Source organism: Vipera ursinii (assembly GCF_947247035.1).
Source record: "Vipera ursinii genome assembly, chromosome: 9".
Taxonomy (NCBI): Eukaryota; Metazoa; Chordata; class Lepidosauria; order Squamata; family Viperidae; genus Vipera; species Vipera ursinii.
This window is the reverse complement of record NC_139523.1, coordinates 14,327,184-14,346,308: the sequence shown is the minus strand read 5'-3', so window position 1 is coordinate 14,346,308 and position 19,125 is coordinate 14,327,184. Positions and strand designations below refer to the sequence as shown.

At 34.0% G+C, this 19,125-nt stretch overlaps 1 protein-coding gene across 14 annotated transcripts in view; it reads right to left on the bottom strand.

Annotated features, from left to right (window-relative positions):
• EPB41 (erythrocyte membrane protein band 4.1) overlaps positions 1 to 19,125 on the bottom strand; it is a 98,276-nt gene that overhangs the window by 22,557 nt on the left and 56,594 nt on the right. For 3 of the 14 annotated variants that reach the window (XM_083369057.1, XM_083369054.1, XM_083369060.1), the window contains exons 6-18: positions 19,011 to 19,086; positions 18,040 to 18,258; positions 17,643 to 17,730; positions 16,214 to 16,366; positions 15,005 to 15,102; positions 13,172 to 13,344; positions 12,471 to 12,587; positions 11,016 to 11,129; positions 8,785 to 8,996; positions 6,377 to 6,433; positions 6,209 to 6,250; positions 5,475 to 5,537; positions 1,114 to 1,293 (exon numbers count right to left, since the gene is read on the bottom strand). In XM_083369057.1, the coding sequence (XP_083225183.1) occupies positions 1,114 to 1,293; positions 5,475 to 5,537; positions 6,209 to 6,250; positions 6,377 to 6,433; positions 8,785 to 8,996; positions 11,016 to 11,129; positions 12,471 to 12,587; positions 13,172 to 13,344; positions 15,005 to 15,102; positions 16,214 to 16,366; positions 17,643 to 17,730; positions 18,040 to 18,258; positions 19,011 to 19,086 (1,592 nt within the window). The remainder of the gene's footprint in view (positions 1 to 1,113; positions 1,294 to 5,474; positions 5,538 to 6,208; positions 6,251 to 6,376; positions 6,434 to 8,784; positions 8,997 to 11,015; positions 11,130 to 12,470; positions 12,588 to 13,171; positions 13,345 to 15,004; positions 15,103 to 16,213; positions 16,367 to 17,642; positions 17,731 to 18,039; positions 18,259 to 19,010; positions 19,087 to 19,125) is intronic. The other 11 variants (XM_083369061.1, XM_083369059.1, XM_083369062.1 and 8 more) reach the window with 10 other exon arrangements.

Sequence of the window (19,125 nt, the reverse complement as noted above, 5' to 3'; positions counted from 1 at the left end):
ATCCAATATTATTATATATTGTATAGTGGTACCTTGGTACCCAACTGTTTTAAAATTCAATTTGACATGAAAATTTGAAAGGAACATTTTGTCCCGATACTTGTTTGTTTGGTACTCAACACGCAAGCTAGAATTTGTCACTATTGGTTGCCTCATGACTTGCTACCCTTTCCAGCGGAAACAAAGGATCATATATTAGTCACGCGGGTTTATTTGGTACTCATTTTTAGTACTTGTACCGCCTCCTGGAACCAATTAACAAGTACCAAGGTGCCACTGTATTTTATTATAGTATATTGAGGGGATGCTCCTCTCTCGTGGCACCTGCCTCTGGGATACCATTCCCCCAAGATTTGTTAAGACTCTCACCCTGACTCTACTTAAACAAGCCCTAAGACCTGGCTCAATCCTCAAGATTTGGGTTAGTGCTGGTGATGATTCTATGACTTTTTGTTTTTTTTAAATGATTTGGGGTTTTTTAGGTGTTTGATGATTTTCATATTTCATAGTATTTTATTGTATGGTTGTATTCTGTAAGCCACCCAGAGTCATAGCAGATTGGGGAAGTCTATAAATTTCATAATTAAATAAATATTATCATATCAAATCAAGCCTAGCAGGGACTTTTTTACCGAAGGATAAAGAGCATAAGCTACCATGCTGGTTCAGGGTGGATTGGCAGATATATATTTTTCAATTTCCAAGTCTAGGGATGAGGGAATTACTTGCCCTGTATCACCCACCAGAGGTATAGTGGCAAAGGTTCTGGACTAGGAGAAGAAAGAACCAGGATCTAATTCTCACTTAGGCATGGAAATTGGCTAGGTTAAAATCTCTCTCTGTGTGTCTCCCTCCCCTTTCCTCTCTCCATAATATTTTATGGTAAGATTTCCAACCCCAATTTCCACAGTAACCTAACAGAAAATTGGCTTTAAAAAAAGTTAATAGCTCATCCAATATACAAGAAAGAGTAATGAAACACTTAAACAGCTTTGCTTAATCTTTTGTCTGCCTTTCTCCCCAAAGAGGAATTCCAGTTCCTAGAGAATTAAAAAGTGGTCTTAGAGAAGATCAAAGCCAAATAAATCACCAGTGCTTCATATAAGTACTCACTCCTTCTACTCCTGTGGGAATCTGTCCATTGATGTTAAGCGTTCTGAAAGGAGAATGAGTAGAGAGGCGTTTGTCCCATTCACTTGGCCGTGGCTCAGGAACAGATTCCATGAAGTTTTTCTTCAGTTCACTGATGTTAGCATGATGCTTCTTTATTTCTTCTTGGGTTTTATCTAGATCCTATTATTTTAGGGGGGGAAATCCAACACAAACCACAGAAAGTTTTACTGAAGCGAATCTATAGCTTCCCTTGATGCTGCAGAAAATTAGTCAATTCTTTCTTTTTCCCCTCAGATATATAAAATGTACTGGTTAGTGCAGGATATTCCAAATAAAGCTCAACATTATTTGCAACATTTTTTAAATTAGATTAACAAAAATAAACTTCCAATTATTATTTCAGGAGTGGCAATTTTCTACCTTTAGAACAGTTACCTATATTACATTTCCAACACTCAGCAGATATTATTAGAGTCTAGATTTATTCAATACATTGGAGTTGATTCCAAGAAGGTGCTTCAGAACATGCACAAGTGTATCAAGTAGTGTCTATATGCAAATGCTTAAAGGAGATGCTTCTTTTCCTGGGACAGTGTGGCTGTGTTCCAGAATTGCTACACAATCATGGGAAAAGATGTGGTTAATTGTATATATGTCTCCACATTCCAAAGCACTGTTTTGGAAATCAAATAAAAAATCCACACACAAACACACAAGCCAAAAGATACAATTTGCCTGTCATGGGAAAAAACTCAGTCATAGAATTTGGCTCTTGTGCCTTTTTGCCTGCTGTTAATCTTATATCTGAAAGGCTTTTACCAGCTGCAGACATAACTGATTGGTGTGATATATATCCGTGTGATTACAGTATTGATACCAAAATCCACAAAGATTAATCATTGAGCAATATTCCTAAGCTTAACCCTTGGCAGGAAAAAAAAAAACAAGAATGAGACTGCCAAATTAAGTGGACATAATTGACTATTGTATAAAATTCACTGGTGGGAAAAGCCATTTTAGTGAGCAAAAAAGGAACAAAGCTAATCAATTATTTTGGTTACCATTATCCAGGATAATATGACTTCATTACTTCATATACGTGATTTACCTTTAATAAAATACATGAAAAAATCCCATTTGGACAACACCGTTTCATAACTCAGATTAGAGAGTTAATAGTTTTTATTAGTATCCATATCTCAGAAGCTTATCACTCATATGCTGGTGCATCTGCAAGAAAGGTTTGTCTATGGATACATATATGCATGTTTGGGAAAAGGTATTTAATCACAAAATGTTCAGCCCGTGACCTTATTACCTGAAGACCTGGCTCTTTGAGCTTTCCGGCCAGGACTGAGAACTTTTAATTTTTAACCTATTGTAATTGGGGTTTTTAATTAGAGTTAAGGGTTTTAGATTCAATCAAGGATAATTTAATTTATTTTAATTTGTTATTAACTTTTGTATTGTTATATTGTCTTAATTGCCTTGTGAACCGCCCTGGGTCCTACGGGAGAAGGGCGGTATATAAGTTTAAATAATAATAATAATAATAATAATAATTATTATTATTATTATTATTATTATTATTATTATTATTATTATTATTATTACAAGGATTGGACGCAGCCTGCACAGCTCAGGGAAGCCTTTCTATCCTGATGCTGCCACTCCTCAGATTGACAAATGTATCTTCAGAAGATACATATTGATTCTATGGCTTTGCACTGTAATAACTAGTCTTTTTTTTTTTTTTTTAAGAAAATGGACCTTTGTACTCCCAAACAAGAAAAATCTTTGCTTGGTACAATAAAATTGAACTGCGCACATTTTCATTTGAAAAATCCTTGGATTTTACCTCTCTGCAAATTCTGGGATATTTTCAGTCTTCTCTATTTCAAAATCAAACTCAATGTTCAATATAAAAATATTTGTGCAACATAGTATATAAAAAAGGCTATATCCCATTTTATACTGTTGATGTTGAATGTTTTTAAGACTAATAACTCAGCTAATTTTTAAAGTTTTATTGAATAGGAGCATTATTCATTTTATATTTTCATGTATTTTATTTTACTATCTTCAGTAAAAAAAAACCTGGTCTGAATTAAAACAAATGGTTTGTTAAAACACGAGACCTTTCAAAAATATTATATAAAAAGTAAAGTCATCCTTCCTTTACTGCAATATTAAGAAAACAAAAGAGCATAGGTTATGACCATAATCGAGACCAAAATTTCAAGTGCTAAGCAAGACAGTTGTAAAGTGAGTTTTTCCCCATTTTACGACCTTTCCTGCCAGAGTTGGTAAGTGAATCACTGGTTGTTAAGTTGGGAACATGGCTAAGTGAATCTGGCCTCCCTATTGACTATCCTTGTCAGGAGGTCCCAAAAGGTGATCACATCACTCCAGGACACTGCAACTACAATAAATACATTCCAGTTGCCAAGCATCCAAATTCTGATCACGTGACCACAGGAGTGTGAAAAATGGCCATGAGTCACTTTTTTCAATGCTGTTATAACTTCAAACAGTCACTAAATAAATGGTTGTAAATTGTGGACTACCTGTAAATTAATATCAATTATGCTACTGTTTTGAAGGATAGTGTGGCAATTTAAGTATTAGACGAATATTGCAATCTTAAAATGACTGAAAAATATACCAAAGTTTAATTGTATCTAGTGCACTTTTAATTCCCCTGTCTTCATCTTATTGTTTGAAGTATATAACTTTATGATTGGCTTCTCTGGACCAAAATTTTTCTATTTATTAGAATTAGATTGGGACAATCCAAATACTTCATAAACAGAATCAAAAAAGGAAAGAAAAAGAAGAGTGGGCAATTATTACAATCAATCTGATTGATGATGGTCTGTGAATATTTTCAACAATACAGTTAGGGTCAAATTAAATATATGAAAACAAATTAGAAAGTGTCATTGGGCTACATATTTATTCCAGAACCTGATATGATAAAATTACTACAAAAAAGAGGTAAGTGCTTTGGATTAAAAAATTGCCAAGAGTAGATAAGAAATTAAAAAGCTGACTTATAGAAGAATTAAAATGATATAGATGAAATATTCACTGCCTCTTGCCAGATCATCCTATGTTGACTAGATTACACACCAGATTAATTTTGCCCCAAGCTCTGCATTATAGCAAACTCAAAGCTATATAGCACGAAATAATAAAAAATTAGTTAGTACATTAAAAAAATCCTGACACTGCACAAAAATCTCCTATGCTATTTCTGAAATTGTGATTAAAAGATAGTAACACACAAAACCAGAATCAGTATAAGAAACACACATTCTCCTGTATCAGTAATATATGATTGGAATGTTCACTATATTCAAAATCATGTTCAAATGAGGCAAAAATGCAGTGAAGGCAGCCAATCTCATATATGTAATCAAAGAAATTGAAAATTATCACTTAGAATGACAAGAAATATCAAGCCAATTCAGTTTAAATAAAGTAAATGATCTTGCACATCAGGAATGAAGTGATGACATTCTACTTTCTCTTTTCACACTTATTGGGAAATTTAAAGGGGAGGAATTATTCTGTTTAAATGCTGTTGAGAAACTGGCCACATTTGAGATGGAAGAAACAACTACATGAACTTTTTAACTATGGACAAGTTTAGTTTTCCCCTTCCCCTTCTTTGAAGGTATATAACCATTCTAGTTTTGTTATCAACAGCATTGATAGAAGTAGAGATAGTTTACGACATGCTACCTATATGTGGGATGTGACAAAAATACTCAGTGAGCATCTTAGTATAAGGACTAGCTGTAAATACCACTCATTCAAGCTCCATTATAAGTTGAAACAGTTGCTGAATGAGGTGGTCATTAAGCGAAGACAACCTGAAAAACTTTAAAAGAAAAGGCTTTGAAATTAAAACTGAAGATCAGGGCAAGTCTGCTACTCTGATTGAACTCAATATTATATAAATATTCTGGGATTCTAGCCTACAGAATGGCATCACAAAATACAACAGACAACCTTGCTTATTTGTGTCAGTCATATAACTGCATGCTTGGAGACTGTTATGCATAAATCGTGTAATAATGAGTTGCTGTGATTTAGAAATACATTTAAGTGAAGAATGATCCCAATCACATATTTTCAGATACCAAGAAAACAATGTAAACAGGTAAGAAAAATGGTTGCATAATGTCATGTTTATTATGACATGCAAAAGCCTATTCCTAATGAAGTCATGCAACAGCATGCACACACACTTCACCCCAAAAACACAAATGCTACAGCAGAGGCGAAGAGAGTTTAGCAAAGAATGTAGTGGTCCAGGCAAATGCAACTGAAAGAAGCTTCAAAGTCATACAAACCTCCAACATTAAATTGCTATGTCTTATATAAATGTTTTCACCATCTAGTCTCTTTGATCTTTTCTGTGAAAGAAAGGGGGGGAAAAACAAAAACAAAAAAAACACACACACAAAAATTAAAAAGGTTGTTCTTGCAGGTATTTGCAGATTGGAAAACGAAAAAGGTTAAACTAACATTCATAGAGCAATGATTTGCGAATGGGGCATAGTGTATGGAATCATTAAGATCACGTGGAGAATATGAGGAATGTGTATGGTCCTGCTCATGAATGACGAAAAAATGTAATGGGTTCTTTTTAAAAAGACAGTTATCATGACTCCATCATTCTGCAAGCTGTTTTTCCACAGAGACACAATAGCTATGCAGAGCAGTGGAAGCGTCCTCCTGGCTCTCTAATGTACATAAAAACATTTTTGAAACTAGTATTTATTAATACATATTTCAAAATTTAAATACATCTGTTTGCTTTTTCTATTACAGTAATACTTGTTTTTTACTTCTTAAATGGTTGACTCCTCATAGAAAGTTTTGTGCAAAATAATTAGGAAACGAGAAGTATAATTAAAGAAACGTTTACTAATTCTTTGGCTAATTCTGATTTTGTTTATTTACAAACAAGCATCAACTGATAAAAGCACAGGAAGAAACCAAAATATTGTCTTTTTAAAAATATGTTGCATATGCATGAGTGATATGATAATTGTTTCAATGGAAGTGGAAAAAAACAGCTAACCTTCCTCATTCTTATCGGGTCTTCCTCTTTTTCTGCACGTTGCTGTTTTATGATAGTTTTTTTTTAAAAAAAAAAGACAAAAAAAATGGGTACATTTATTTGGATTTGTTTTAGCCTTTTTCCCCCTTTTTCTTTTTAAAGAAAACAAAGCAACCTAACCAGACAAACCTGATTTTGGTCGCCATTTGTGCTGGGTATTGACATTTTGATATGCGTTTTCCCCACCTACATTAAAAAATAAAGTGGCAAAAACATTTTTTTGTTAATAGTGTTTTGAAGATAGCATTTCTTCAAAAACTACTGTTTGTTTTTGAAGCATTATGTAAACATGCATTAACATGCACTCTTATGAAGACATAAATAAATGCCATACTTTATACTGACAGTTTGTTAGTCCCGTATAGTTATTTTATTCAGCATTTTGAATTTTTCAAAACAATTTTATTATAAGTATAAATATGTAAAGGCTTAAAATACTTCATACAGCTATACACTTCAAAAAGTCTGTTCCAACTTTTTCTTCTTGTTATTTCTGGCTGTGATGAGCTTCTAAAAATTACAAGAAGCATGAGAAAATCTCTACATTGTATTTAACTTGATTCTTGTTGCAATGTATGTTCTAACTCAGGGGTCTGCAACCTTGACAACTTTCAGACTTGTGGACTTCAGCTCCCAGAATTCCATAAGTCTTAAAGCTGTCAAGGTTGCAGACCCCTGTTCTAAATGAATTGGGGTGATGATTTGGAGCAGTAATTCAAGAAACAGATTAGATTGAAATCCATTCCTTACAGAAAAATTTGCTTGAAAGAGAATTATGCCGGTTTGACCAATGTAACAGAGAACAAGCACAGGGCACGGTAGCAGGTTTGGAACAAGGAACCAAGAGATAAAACAGTCAGTAGAACATCAGCTGAGTGAGAAACAAGGTATCAGAGCAGAAGCAGCCAAGATAAGAAGACACTAATCAGAAAAAGAAATCCAAAAACCTTATAGGAAAACAATAAAAGAGTGTTAAACCAAACTGTTTACACAAAGTGTCTAATAGAAGTGGGGAAAGAATGAAGAAAGAAGGTCCCAGCAGGGGAAATCTATCAATTCTGAATTCCTTTGTTCTTACACATATGGCTTTGGTCATAGAGTAAGGACTGATTATCAAGAGCATCAATATGCAGAGAAAAGGATCCATTGTTTATACATTGGTTTGACTTAACCATACATTTTGGTTACATGTTTCTTAAAGATGTTTGCAAGTTCAGTGTTTGAATTGGGTGAATCAATTATGTAGCTATTAAAGATAGGAGAGAATGCACACTTTTTTCATTTTTAAACAGTCCAAGGTTTTAAAACCAACATTAAAATGTTAAAATCTTGCTGAATACTAATAAGCAATGGCAGACTATATTTCAACTGTCAACTTTAATACAATATAATAAGATATTAGCCGAACTGAACTATATACATTCATTGTCAATAAATCCGACTGAAACCAATCAGGTGTTATTTTTAAATTTAAGAATATAGGATTTAACTGCAATAAAATCAAGGAGTTTATTTAACCAAAATTAATTTTTAATATATTATTTTAGACATTTTCATGCTGAAGTCTGGATTATGAATAGGTTTTCTATTTTTTTTTCTCTATTAGTCTGAAGAATGGAATTTGAAGAGAGAAAACCCACAGGCATCCATTCCAATTACTGTAATTTATATGTAAGAAATTTCAGGGCACAATGAAAAATCAATCAAAAATAAGAGTTAAAATATAGAGCAAGATAATAAAACATTACTAGCATAATAACAATGAATATAATGAACTCTTTAGATCCTAATTCAAAGGTAATATATCTAAAATAATGTCTCATTTCACATATTTAGGGCATAACACAATGCATGTTATATAATTTTTAGATTTTCGTTTGAAGAAACTCTCAAGCAAGTCCTTTATAGTATTAATGAAAGTTATATGCATATAGTTGGAAAATGTCTTAAATACTTATCCCTTCCTATTGATTCCTATTATTAACACATTGCATGATAAAGAAACCACTCTTAATAATGGTTATCAGTAGCTTTATTCCAAACTCTGAATTCACTTGCATCAATGACAAGAATTAGCTAACTGCAGCTAAGCCATACTTTTGAAGAAATATGTTTAAGCCCTGTATTGACTTTTTAAACATTTGGATTCTTTTGGAATTGGCACCCATAATAAATCAAATGAATAAATCAATCTGTGTAATCAGGACAAAGTCTCTTAGCAATCTGTAATGAAATAGAGAGACAAAATCTAACCCACTGAATAAGTAAAAGCAACTTTAAGAAAATGAGTTGTTTATAAGGAAACCCAGAAGAATGTTTGACTTGAAACTTTCTTAAGTTGTAAAAGCTGTGCTTGGAAATCATTGTAATTTGCCCTTTCACCTTCAGTCTGAGGACAAAACCAGAATAAGCGATAAATACTTTTACCAGCTGCCTATTTAAGTGGTTTAGCTCGGAGTGGGATCAATCTCTTACTTTATTCTAAAACAAACAAAACCATCTTTACCAATAATGATAAAAATGGTGGACCATCATACCTGAAATCCTTCCGCTGGTTCTGTTTTGGCTTTATCTTGCAAAGTTCCTTCAAGTTTTACTTCTTTTTTTACTGTTTCCTTTTCAGTTTTAAGAACTGCAGGTTCTTTGCTGACAGATACGGCTGGTACAGTTGGCTCAATAACATGGCTCTGAGCAATAGCTGGTGCAGATGTAGGCCGTGGGCTTCTATCAGGTGTAACCACTGCTACTGCTAAGCAGAAATAGATATATCGTCAGTTATAGTACAGAACAGAATCAAGAAGAAAGCCACAACACTGCAAAAGAAAGATATGCAAAGCAATTGGCATGTCTAAAGCAGAATTTATTTTAAATAATGCACGAAGAAAAATGCTAAGGAAAACATTTAATACCACCAAGAGCAACACATTGTTAGTGAACAACACACTATGTAAAAAGCTTTTTTATTTCAAGAGTCACTGTACAAAGTAGGTAACTGCTGAAAATAATTATCACAGGAAATATATCATCACCTAATTACTGCTATTACTCATAGTGATAAATGCAAAACAAGATCACTTGAGTTACTGACAGGACATAAAATCCTTATCAGCTATAAATATTGTTTTTTAAAAGTATTTTTGTTTCAAAGGGTGGCCCAGTCTTAATACTGGCTGCTTTTTTAAAAGCAAGTTTCAGTTACTGTATGTCCTATATTGTGAGAATAGTGCAGAATAGTGCAGAAAAAGCCCAAAATACATGACAATAGTCTTTAACAGTTTTCTTTCTCCTAAGTGGGACAGTGAAACACAACATAAATTATATCACCTCCAAGATGCAACAATAAATTCAGACTGGGTCCTAAGAAAACTAAAGGCAGCAGAAGAATGAGCAGCAATAGTACTTCATGCTACTTCTGTATTAATTTATTTCACACACTCATTACTATTCAAAATGTTATCTCAAAAACTACATTGCCTCAAGTTTGACATTTTCAAAATCTAATTTGAAGTTGGAGTACACATTTCATCAATCAAGTATACTGCACTTGATCAACGTCAAATGATATTACTCAAGCTAAAAAAAATGCCTTTGATACTCTCTCTTCCATATTTTGTTTTGGTTCTTTAATGCTGAACTGGCACTACTAAAGTCTCCCTAATTCCCAAATGTATATAGAGATACTCCTTGACTTACAATCACAATTGAGCCCAACATTCAGTTAAGCAATAACTGAATTTTGCCTCTTTTTACGACCTTTCTTGCCACAGGTTGTTAACTGAATCACTATTAAGTTAGTTAACATGGTTGTTAAATGAAGCTGGCTTCCACACTGTCTTTGCTTGCTGGAAGATCACAAAAGGTGAACCCATGACACTACAATAGTCATAAATTCATGCCAATCACCAAAATCCAAATTTTGATCATGAGATAACAGAGTTGCTGCAAAGTGTGAAAAACTTTTTTCAGTGCCACTGTAACTTTGAACAATAAAGGAGAATATTTGTAGCTCAGGGTTGAAAGGAGGAGTCTTTGGGGCTCTCCATGCGTGTTTTCTTGCAGATATTTCATTACCCAAACTAGGTAACATTATTATTGCTGATCATTTTAACTAATTTGGGTAATGAAATGTCTGCAAGAAAACAACCAAGCTCAGAGAGCGCTAAGGACCCCTAACTTTCAACAGCCACTAACAAATGGTTTAAGTGGAGGATTATCTGTACTTCACTTCCTTTCCCTCAGTATGGATCTATCCCATGCTACCACTCATAGTTCATGCTCATTCACACTGACAATGTTCCAGAGAGCAGGAAAACAGTGCAAAACACATGCATACTATCAAAATTAGACTAAACCTCATATAAACTCTTTTAGAGCAACTTTAATTATGAATGCCCCCTTTCACAATTTCAAGTCTATCATATAAATAAGCTTCCTAGAGTTCTCTACTCATTGTTGTTGTTGTTAGTTGCGAAGTCGTGTCTGACCCATCGTGACCCCATGGACCACGTTCCTCCAGGCCTTCCTGTCCTCTGCCATCTTCTGGAGTCCATCTAAGCTCACGCCTACTGCTTCAATAACTCCATCCAGCCACCTCATTCTCTGTCGTCCCCTTCTCCTCTTGCCCTCCTTTACCCATTATGTGCCATACTACTGGTAAGTATTGATTGCTATAATAAGTTTAGTGAATGATTAGATAAATCATAAAGAATGAATATTAGTCACTAACGAAAATATATTAGTAACAAAATATAAGTTGTTACTGAGATACCTGACTCTTCCTGAATAGTTTCAAGTAATATCGATTTTGGCTCTAGATCCTGCACAACTGATTTTTCTTCTTTCTCCTCTTCTTTTATTGTACTTATGTCTAGAACATGTATAGCTATAAAAGTTATGCATGCAGTTTAAAATTTCAAAGAATTAAAGCAAACTTGTACACAGAATTTTGTCTCCTCTTCCAAGCTCAGTCAGTTCTGTCTAGCTATTTTTGCATGTAAATACATGCATAGACACATTGCTCTGTATTTTTTTTCCATTTAAAGCAGTCATTCAGCTCTAAAAAAGATGCGACTGCTTCAAAGATATGAAATGAGCTTGCAATCTCTCTTTAGATTAGGTCTAAATATAAACAATCTAACTGTTCTACTTGCTTTCTCTATCCAATTTGATAAGTGATTTACTAGTACTACTGTGCACAAACTATAGAATGCAAATTTAATATCACTGTTCTAACAACATATTACAATTTTGAAGGTTTCAACTTGTCACCATTCTGTTACCTGAACACACCAGAAGAACGAGGGGTATGCGTTTGTATATGTAGTATCCTGCTTTGTTTATAAAAGGATACTACTCTCCCATTAAATTTCTTCAGTCTTATAATATGAAATGTTAATAATATATGCAGAAACTGATACCAATTCTCAAAAATCTAGACATCTGACTTATACAACAGAAAATATCTAAGAATAATCCTACTGTACTGCATCTGAACAATATTAAAATAAGCTATTTAACAAATTGCTCTAAATATGTCTTATCATTAAGAATGACAAAATAAAAAAGCATTGTGAAAGCAGCAGAACTGAGACTGAATTTAATGCCTTAAATATGCTCTGAAATGTGTGTTGGAAGAAATCTAACTTGCTTTGTACAGCTTTCCTAGCCAGATTATACTGTTATAGACAAGCTTAATGTTTTTAAAAATACGATGAAATCCTCATGAAAAATAATGCTTTAATTACAGTAAAAGAAACCCAAAGATACCCTAATTTTGAATATAACTTTAGGATTGTATAAATGACATTTCCAGCACAGCACTTACAAACTATCCATACCGAAGAATACAGCTGCCCAGGGAGACTGAACAACTCTTTTGCAAAGTTTTTTTTTTTTATAATAACGAATACGGAAAGTGGTTCTCCTTCATTCATCTGACACCTTAGATCCAAACTATTTTCTCAAGCAACTGAGATTTGTGGCTCTATTATTGATGCAAGAATTTAAGTATTAATATACAGGAAGGGCTTTGTTTTCCAATCATCGAGAACTCATTTTATTCCTTTATGAGATTGGAGGGGGGTGGATTTCCTGGGAGGAAAAATATACCCCAGAACATGTGAAGCATTTCAGAATCAGGTAAGATGTCTCCGCTCGCAAAAGGATAGAAAAAGCACCGCAGAGACAGGGACAGAGAGAGAATCACAGCTACCCACAGTGATACCTGGCTTCTCCTGAAATTGTTCCACAGGTTCTGATTCCGGAACCCCAACCAACACCACATCCTCCTGCTTCTCCTCCTCTACGAGTTTGAACTGAATTTTTTGAGAGCCACGTTTAGCTGAAGAAATTGTGCACATGTTAAGAATATACAAAACATTGTATATAGAAAAAAAAGTTGCTAAATTTCAGTTTGGATACAACTGCTTTGTTGATTTCTTCGATTTTATATTCATCTGCCTTCAGTTAAAATTAGCTCCAAATTTGAAATGGTTCTTAAAATTGATAATTGTTAGCTATATTAGAAGAAGCATTGTTAAGTGTTTAAGGAAGTTTTAAAAGCTACTTTTATGAAAGTTTTAAAATTGTTTGTCTTCATGTTATGTCACCAACATGGAAGTCTTTTCATGAGGCATTCATGTTACATAAAAGGAACAATGAGTCACATAGGAGATCATAGTTATTTCCTCATGACCCCCAGAACATGGCAAAATAAACAGAGTTGCCAGGGTATGGTAAGAATCAGATGTCAGTTTTCAACTCCACATTTTTTCCCCAAACTTCCCATGTGAATCTAATAACACTTTTTAATCACACACTACACATTTAAGAAAAATATTACTGAAAACCAACTCAGTAGTATCCGTAAAGAACCAACTTAAGACTGGAATTTATAATAAAGAGGAGAGAGTTTAGGGTACTCACCACCATCAAGGCTTCTAGAAGCACGTTTACTTGCTGTTCGTTCAAACTGTGGCGCAGGTCTATCTATCAGGGCACTAGCTTGTCTGGTCTGAGCTTGTGTCCGGCCACTGTAGCGAAATTTAGAACCCAGCACCAAGAATCGGCTCTTGGGAAGTGCTTCAGTTGACGTTAATCTAAAAGATACATGCATATTCTAATGTTATTAATGTACAACCCAGGGATATGATTCCAACTCAAATAAAATGACAGCCACTCAATAGTGAGTACTAACTTAATTGTATCATTATTTTATTCCCCTATAAGTGCCATTCACATCCATCAGCAGGAACCCCAAGGCACACTCTTGCTTGTGAAGCTATGAGATAACAAATTGCCAGAATTCACTCTACTTTTTAAAGGTAAATATAGATCAGAATGAGATTTTGTGGGATGTGTGATTGCTACATTTCTTTGTTTTCTAAAAATTTGTTTTCCAATTGGTAAAATATATTTACAGATTTGGCTTCACTGATTTAATAAGAGAATTTCTCATTAAATTCCCCATGTGTAAGATTGCACAGGACTATAGCTTCCCCTTATAAAATAAGCACAATTTATATTAAATTCTGGGCTTTGGGTAAGAGATTTTAAAGTATCCCCCTTTCTAGTTTTCTATGCTTAGCTAAAAGAGGCAAGTGTTTGATAGAAGAACTCTCAAGAGGACAGCTTAGGTTGTACAGGATAATTGGTCTGATTAGTGAAAGCTTTCTTATTTAGAGAAACTTTGGAAACAGGGGCTACCTCCAGGTTTGTATATTTTGAAGTAATGAATCATTATATACAAATTAGCTCATTCTTATTATGAGAGAAGCTGACTGTTTACATTTAGTTATTCATTTATGAATATACCGGTAGATAACAATTTTATGCTATTCAAAGATTTGTGCTCTTCCCCTCAGCTACTGCCAATGTACTGGCCTCTGCACCTGTTACATTCTACTGTGGTCTCAGCAATAAAGAACAAGCCTCCCAATCATCCCCTTAGCAACTAATTTCCTTGACTATTTCCTTGACTATGGTGGCCATCACCCACCATTCAATCCACTTCTGCCTGAAGCAATTGCTTTTTGTTCCATGTTAGTAACAGAAGTTCCATTTCATTCTATAAATAGGCAAAATAATTTGAAATACAAGTAGTCTTTGCCTACTTATGTTAAAACTTTAAAAAAAATCACGAATGCATTTTTTTAGAGTCAACAGTCCAGTTGCCATCATTGAGGACTGTATGAGTTGCTAAGTGAGGACTTCATGTAACAGTGACTTGCATCTTCCTGCTGGCTTCCCCATTGACTTTGCTAGTCCTAAGCTCGTGGGAAAGGACACAAATCATGATCACATGACAGCCGGTAACTGCAATGGCACAATCGTGCCCAGATCACAATCACATGAACATGGGGATGCTACAGTGGCTATTAAGTATGAGGATCAGTTGTAACTGCTGTTCGTTTAGCACCATTGTAAATTTGAATGGTCATTGAACAAGTAATCAATGAGGACCGACCACATTTGTATCTTGATTAGGACAAGGACTAATAATACCAGCTGTTCCATGCTTGGGATGAGTTGTGCATCCCTTGTGAGGACAAAAGAAGAGTCTTTGCTAATGATATTAACCTACTTTCAGAGACAAATACTGGGAAATCAAAGCCACCTGCTACCACTAGTCATTGGCCAATTAGGACTTTGGAGGTCTGAAGTATGAGACCACATTTGATCTCATCCAACTCAGATCAGAAGTGGATTTAGAAACACCCATTTCTTAATTAGCCTGCAATTAAAAATACAAATGCAAACCTGAAAAATGTGTGATGTTCAACACAGACTTTCCACAATTTCTTAGCTGCTCGATAGCTAGGAAGCTTGAATCCAATAGTACTTTCATATTGTTCATGCTATGGAAAATAGTATAGAGCAAATTTGATTGACACACAAGTTATCACTGGATTAAACTATTTATTACATTTTTTAAAATTGAATCTTTAAAGAGAAATAGCCATTAAGAACAAAGCCAGTAAATTTAATTTAATTTAAGCTATTATTGAAAAAGTTATCCAATCACCATCAACTAAAGAAAGCAAATTACAAAGGAAATGAAAAAACAACAATGGGGAAAAATAAAACAGGGAAGAAAGGGATCGGTCACTCTCTTTTGGCTCACCTCACACAATGGTTGTGGGAAAAATAGGAGGGAAGAAATAAGTAAAAATATAGAAAACAAAGTAAAACCCTAACAATCATTTTTTAAAAATTTCAGCTATGTGGCTGCATTGAAACTATAATGGTTTGACTGCATAAAGTAGCTGTTATAGGAAACTGAATACTTCATTTTTACCATTTAGCGAATCAAATAGCTTATGAAAAGTTACTCCTTTCATTAGAATTAAAATAGATACAAACCTAACTGAAATTGTTTAAAAATACCATTTCTATAAAACATTTTCCCAAAGCAGAAAAAAGCAATATGATCTTACATTAAAATCACAGCATGGCTTGGTCAAATTTTAATACAAGATGACACATTTTTTAAATGCTGACAACACAGCTACACTGGTAAAATATGCTATTATCAATAGAAATATGTATATCATGAACATATATATATGAATCTAAAATGAATTTTTACTCTTCAAACCTAATATAACTAATAGCAATATCCACATCCTTATTATAGCAAGAACTCTGAATTCATTCAAGAGATGTTCATTTGATATACAGTAGATTGAAGTATATCTAACATAAAATGAAACACAACAAATTAGGAGCTTCTAATCAACAAAGCCACATATCAAACCATCTGCACTATTCAACCCAAGCCCAAAGACATTTCCTTATAAGAAGCATCAAAGGAAGTCATAATCCATCAAGATATGCACGATTGTGGATAGATTTTTGTTCAGCATCCGGATTAAGTTGTTATTTGAAAAATAGTTTATCCTTAATATTTCTCTAAGATAGGACAAATACATTCAATTAGAATGAAAATAAAATTACCCCATAACCTACCTCACCAGGCCGGATCTTAATAAAAAAGCTACTGCGCTTGTAAGAAATCTTCAACACTTTGGGCCAAGGAAAACGGTTGATTCTCAGTTTATCTTTGTAGACAAGAAGACCACTGGAACAGACTCCTAGAGTGATGTCTACACCTTCCAAGTCCTATGAAAAAAAGAAAATAGGATATAATACTCATATGTTCTTATTGCAACATTTAAAAAAAATATTTTAAAAAATAAAAAAACAATAAAAGATCGTACAAACTAAAGTCAGAAAAAGTGAAAGTGGAAGAGATAAAAAGGAAAGGATAAGGACATTGTTTAACTTTAAACAAACCAATTTTTTACTCCTTCCTCTCAATCAGGCTATGTCTCATCCTCCCCTTATCCAGGGAGGTTCCATAGTACCAGTCTATTCACCAGTACTTTAGTCATAGTCATGATATCATTTCTGCTTCTTCAGAGATGTGCTAACACACCATCCTCATCAGAAGTCTCCTAAACATTAAAAATGCTTGACCCTATCCATGACTTCTGCACTAGTTATTTTTAATTTCTTCTATATACTGTTCTCTTGACAAAATCCTGACCTTGGTAATATGCTCTCTTCAAATACAGTTTTCCCTTAAATGTTCCATATTTTTATTACATTAGCCTTGGTCCAACAAAATCCAACAAGTTTCAGACACAATTGTTTGCATTCATTCAAGCATATCCCCCCTGCCCCGCCCAAAATAAATAAATAAAAGCGTTCTCTTCATAATTGTCAAGTCATTTTTCAGTGTTTTCACTAAGGGCAAAATCCCTTCTGAAAGTTCCTAAATTTAATTCTGGACTTTACTGCTTGTACATGAAGCAACATAAAAACAGAACAGCATTATGGAAAGGGCCAACTCTACCTCTTCTGGCAAAGCTGGGAAACCATCCTTCTCTGAATTAGCTCTACATTCTTTAGAACACTCAAGAGCATAGGCAGATGGGTGCTAGAATTAGTATGGTTAGATTATGCGCAGGATTTCAGAGTGTGTAAAAAGACAGATTCTTCCCATCTCCCATACTCTGGGGCCTGCCTATTAAATAGTGCCATCTGGTGGGTTCCAGAAAGCAAGCTTTCTCTGTTACAGCACCTGCTCTTTCGAATGCTATACCCCTACATTTGGAGAATGCCAAACCCTGCTAGTATTTTAAAAATTTTGAAGATCTGGCCCTTTCCTCAGACATGGAATCTGGAGGTTAGGTGAATCTATTGCAGTAAGTTTTTATTTGTATTATTATTGGAATTGGGCTTGCTTTTGCTCACCACTACTTTGTTTTTACTTTCTTATTTTGCTTATTCAGTTTGTTCGATTTTAATCCTGTGTTTACCAACCAGAGTTGCAATTGGGTGTGATATATAAGTCAAACATATAAAAATATTATAAACAAATATATTCTCTTACCTTGGCTTGATGAAGATCAACTCCATACATCGACAGCTTTTTAGCATTCTCAAGAAATTCCATATCAGCCTGAGCTGGACTCATAGATCTATAAACAAATAGGTGCCAAAATAGCATTTTAGCAGCACTTAGAAGGTGTCCTGGGTCCACTGAACCATGAAATTTAATTAAACCTGTTCACTGTTGGTTGAGTTCACCCAACATACTAAGTTTATTTAAATTTTTAATTTTCAGGAATAATTTACTTTGACTTATAATGATAGATTATAACCTAAGTGAAATCAATAATTACCACTGTATCCATGTTTTAAAGATAATCATATTTCTACACACACATGCACACACACTACTTTAATTGGTTATACAACACTTGTTCAATGACAGGTGTAATACTTGCCTGTATGTTTTATGCAATTCTGTGATCTTGTCTTCTAGTTCTTTTGTCTGGTTTGGGGCCAGTTTAAATTCACTGACATAATCTGCACCATGTAGATCTATATCATAGTCCCCTAACTCAGACTGGATTGTGTAGGAACCCAGCAAAGCTAACGTAGCAAAGGAGCAAGGAAGCCGCCCATTAATAATATCTTTTCTTAGCTGGAGACACAAATAATACCTGCAAAATACAAACATCATACCAAGGAATTCAAAGATTCAATTGCATCAATACCCAGCAAAGCACCTCTTCACTTGCAACTAACTAAAAAATCCACCAGATGGATTGAAAATCATTTGAGTTTTAAAGAAAGCTTCCTAAAACCAAGTATTACTTGTTTTTGGCATACACGTGATAAAAGATAAGGTTGCTCACTTTCTACCTTACGGAATAAGCACAAGATCAGCATTATGTAGCAGAATATTATTATTTTCTTCTGTTGTATGAAGATGATGAATTGTCAGAATACAAAAATAGAATTCTCTCTCAAAAAAGGAGGACACGTATAATGAAGCCAAGTTCACCAATAACACTACATATATATATGTCTTCCAAGACTGATGGGCACATTAAACTGTTTTACCTATTCCCCTATAATTGTGTCCTCATTACATCTTTTCTTGCAGATTGAGGAACACCAGTTTAAGGCTTCTGTTATATATTTTATTTATTTATATTTATATACATATCTTTTATATGCATTACCCAAAACCAAGTATTTTGATTTTATGTTTGTTATTTTTCGTACTAGTAAATCTTTGAAATGCATTTTCTATTAGTTTAGAATAGTTTTACTCAATCTTAGAAACTTTAAGATGTGTGGACTTCAATCCCCAGAATACCCGTCAGCATGCTGGTTAGGGAAGAGCTGAAATCCACACATCTTTAAAGGTGTCATGGTTAAGAAATAGTGATATAATGATATCACAAACCTTGTTATATCCTCTGTTAATTGTGCTGGGTCTGGAGGATAAAACTTGACATTGAAAGTGAAAATCCATGGACCTCCTGAAATTAAGTGAGATTTTTGGTTAATTTGCTATAGTC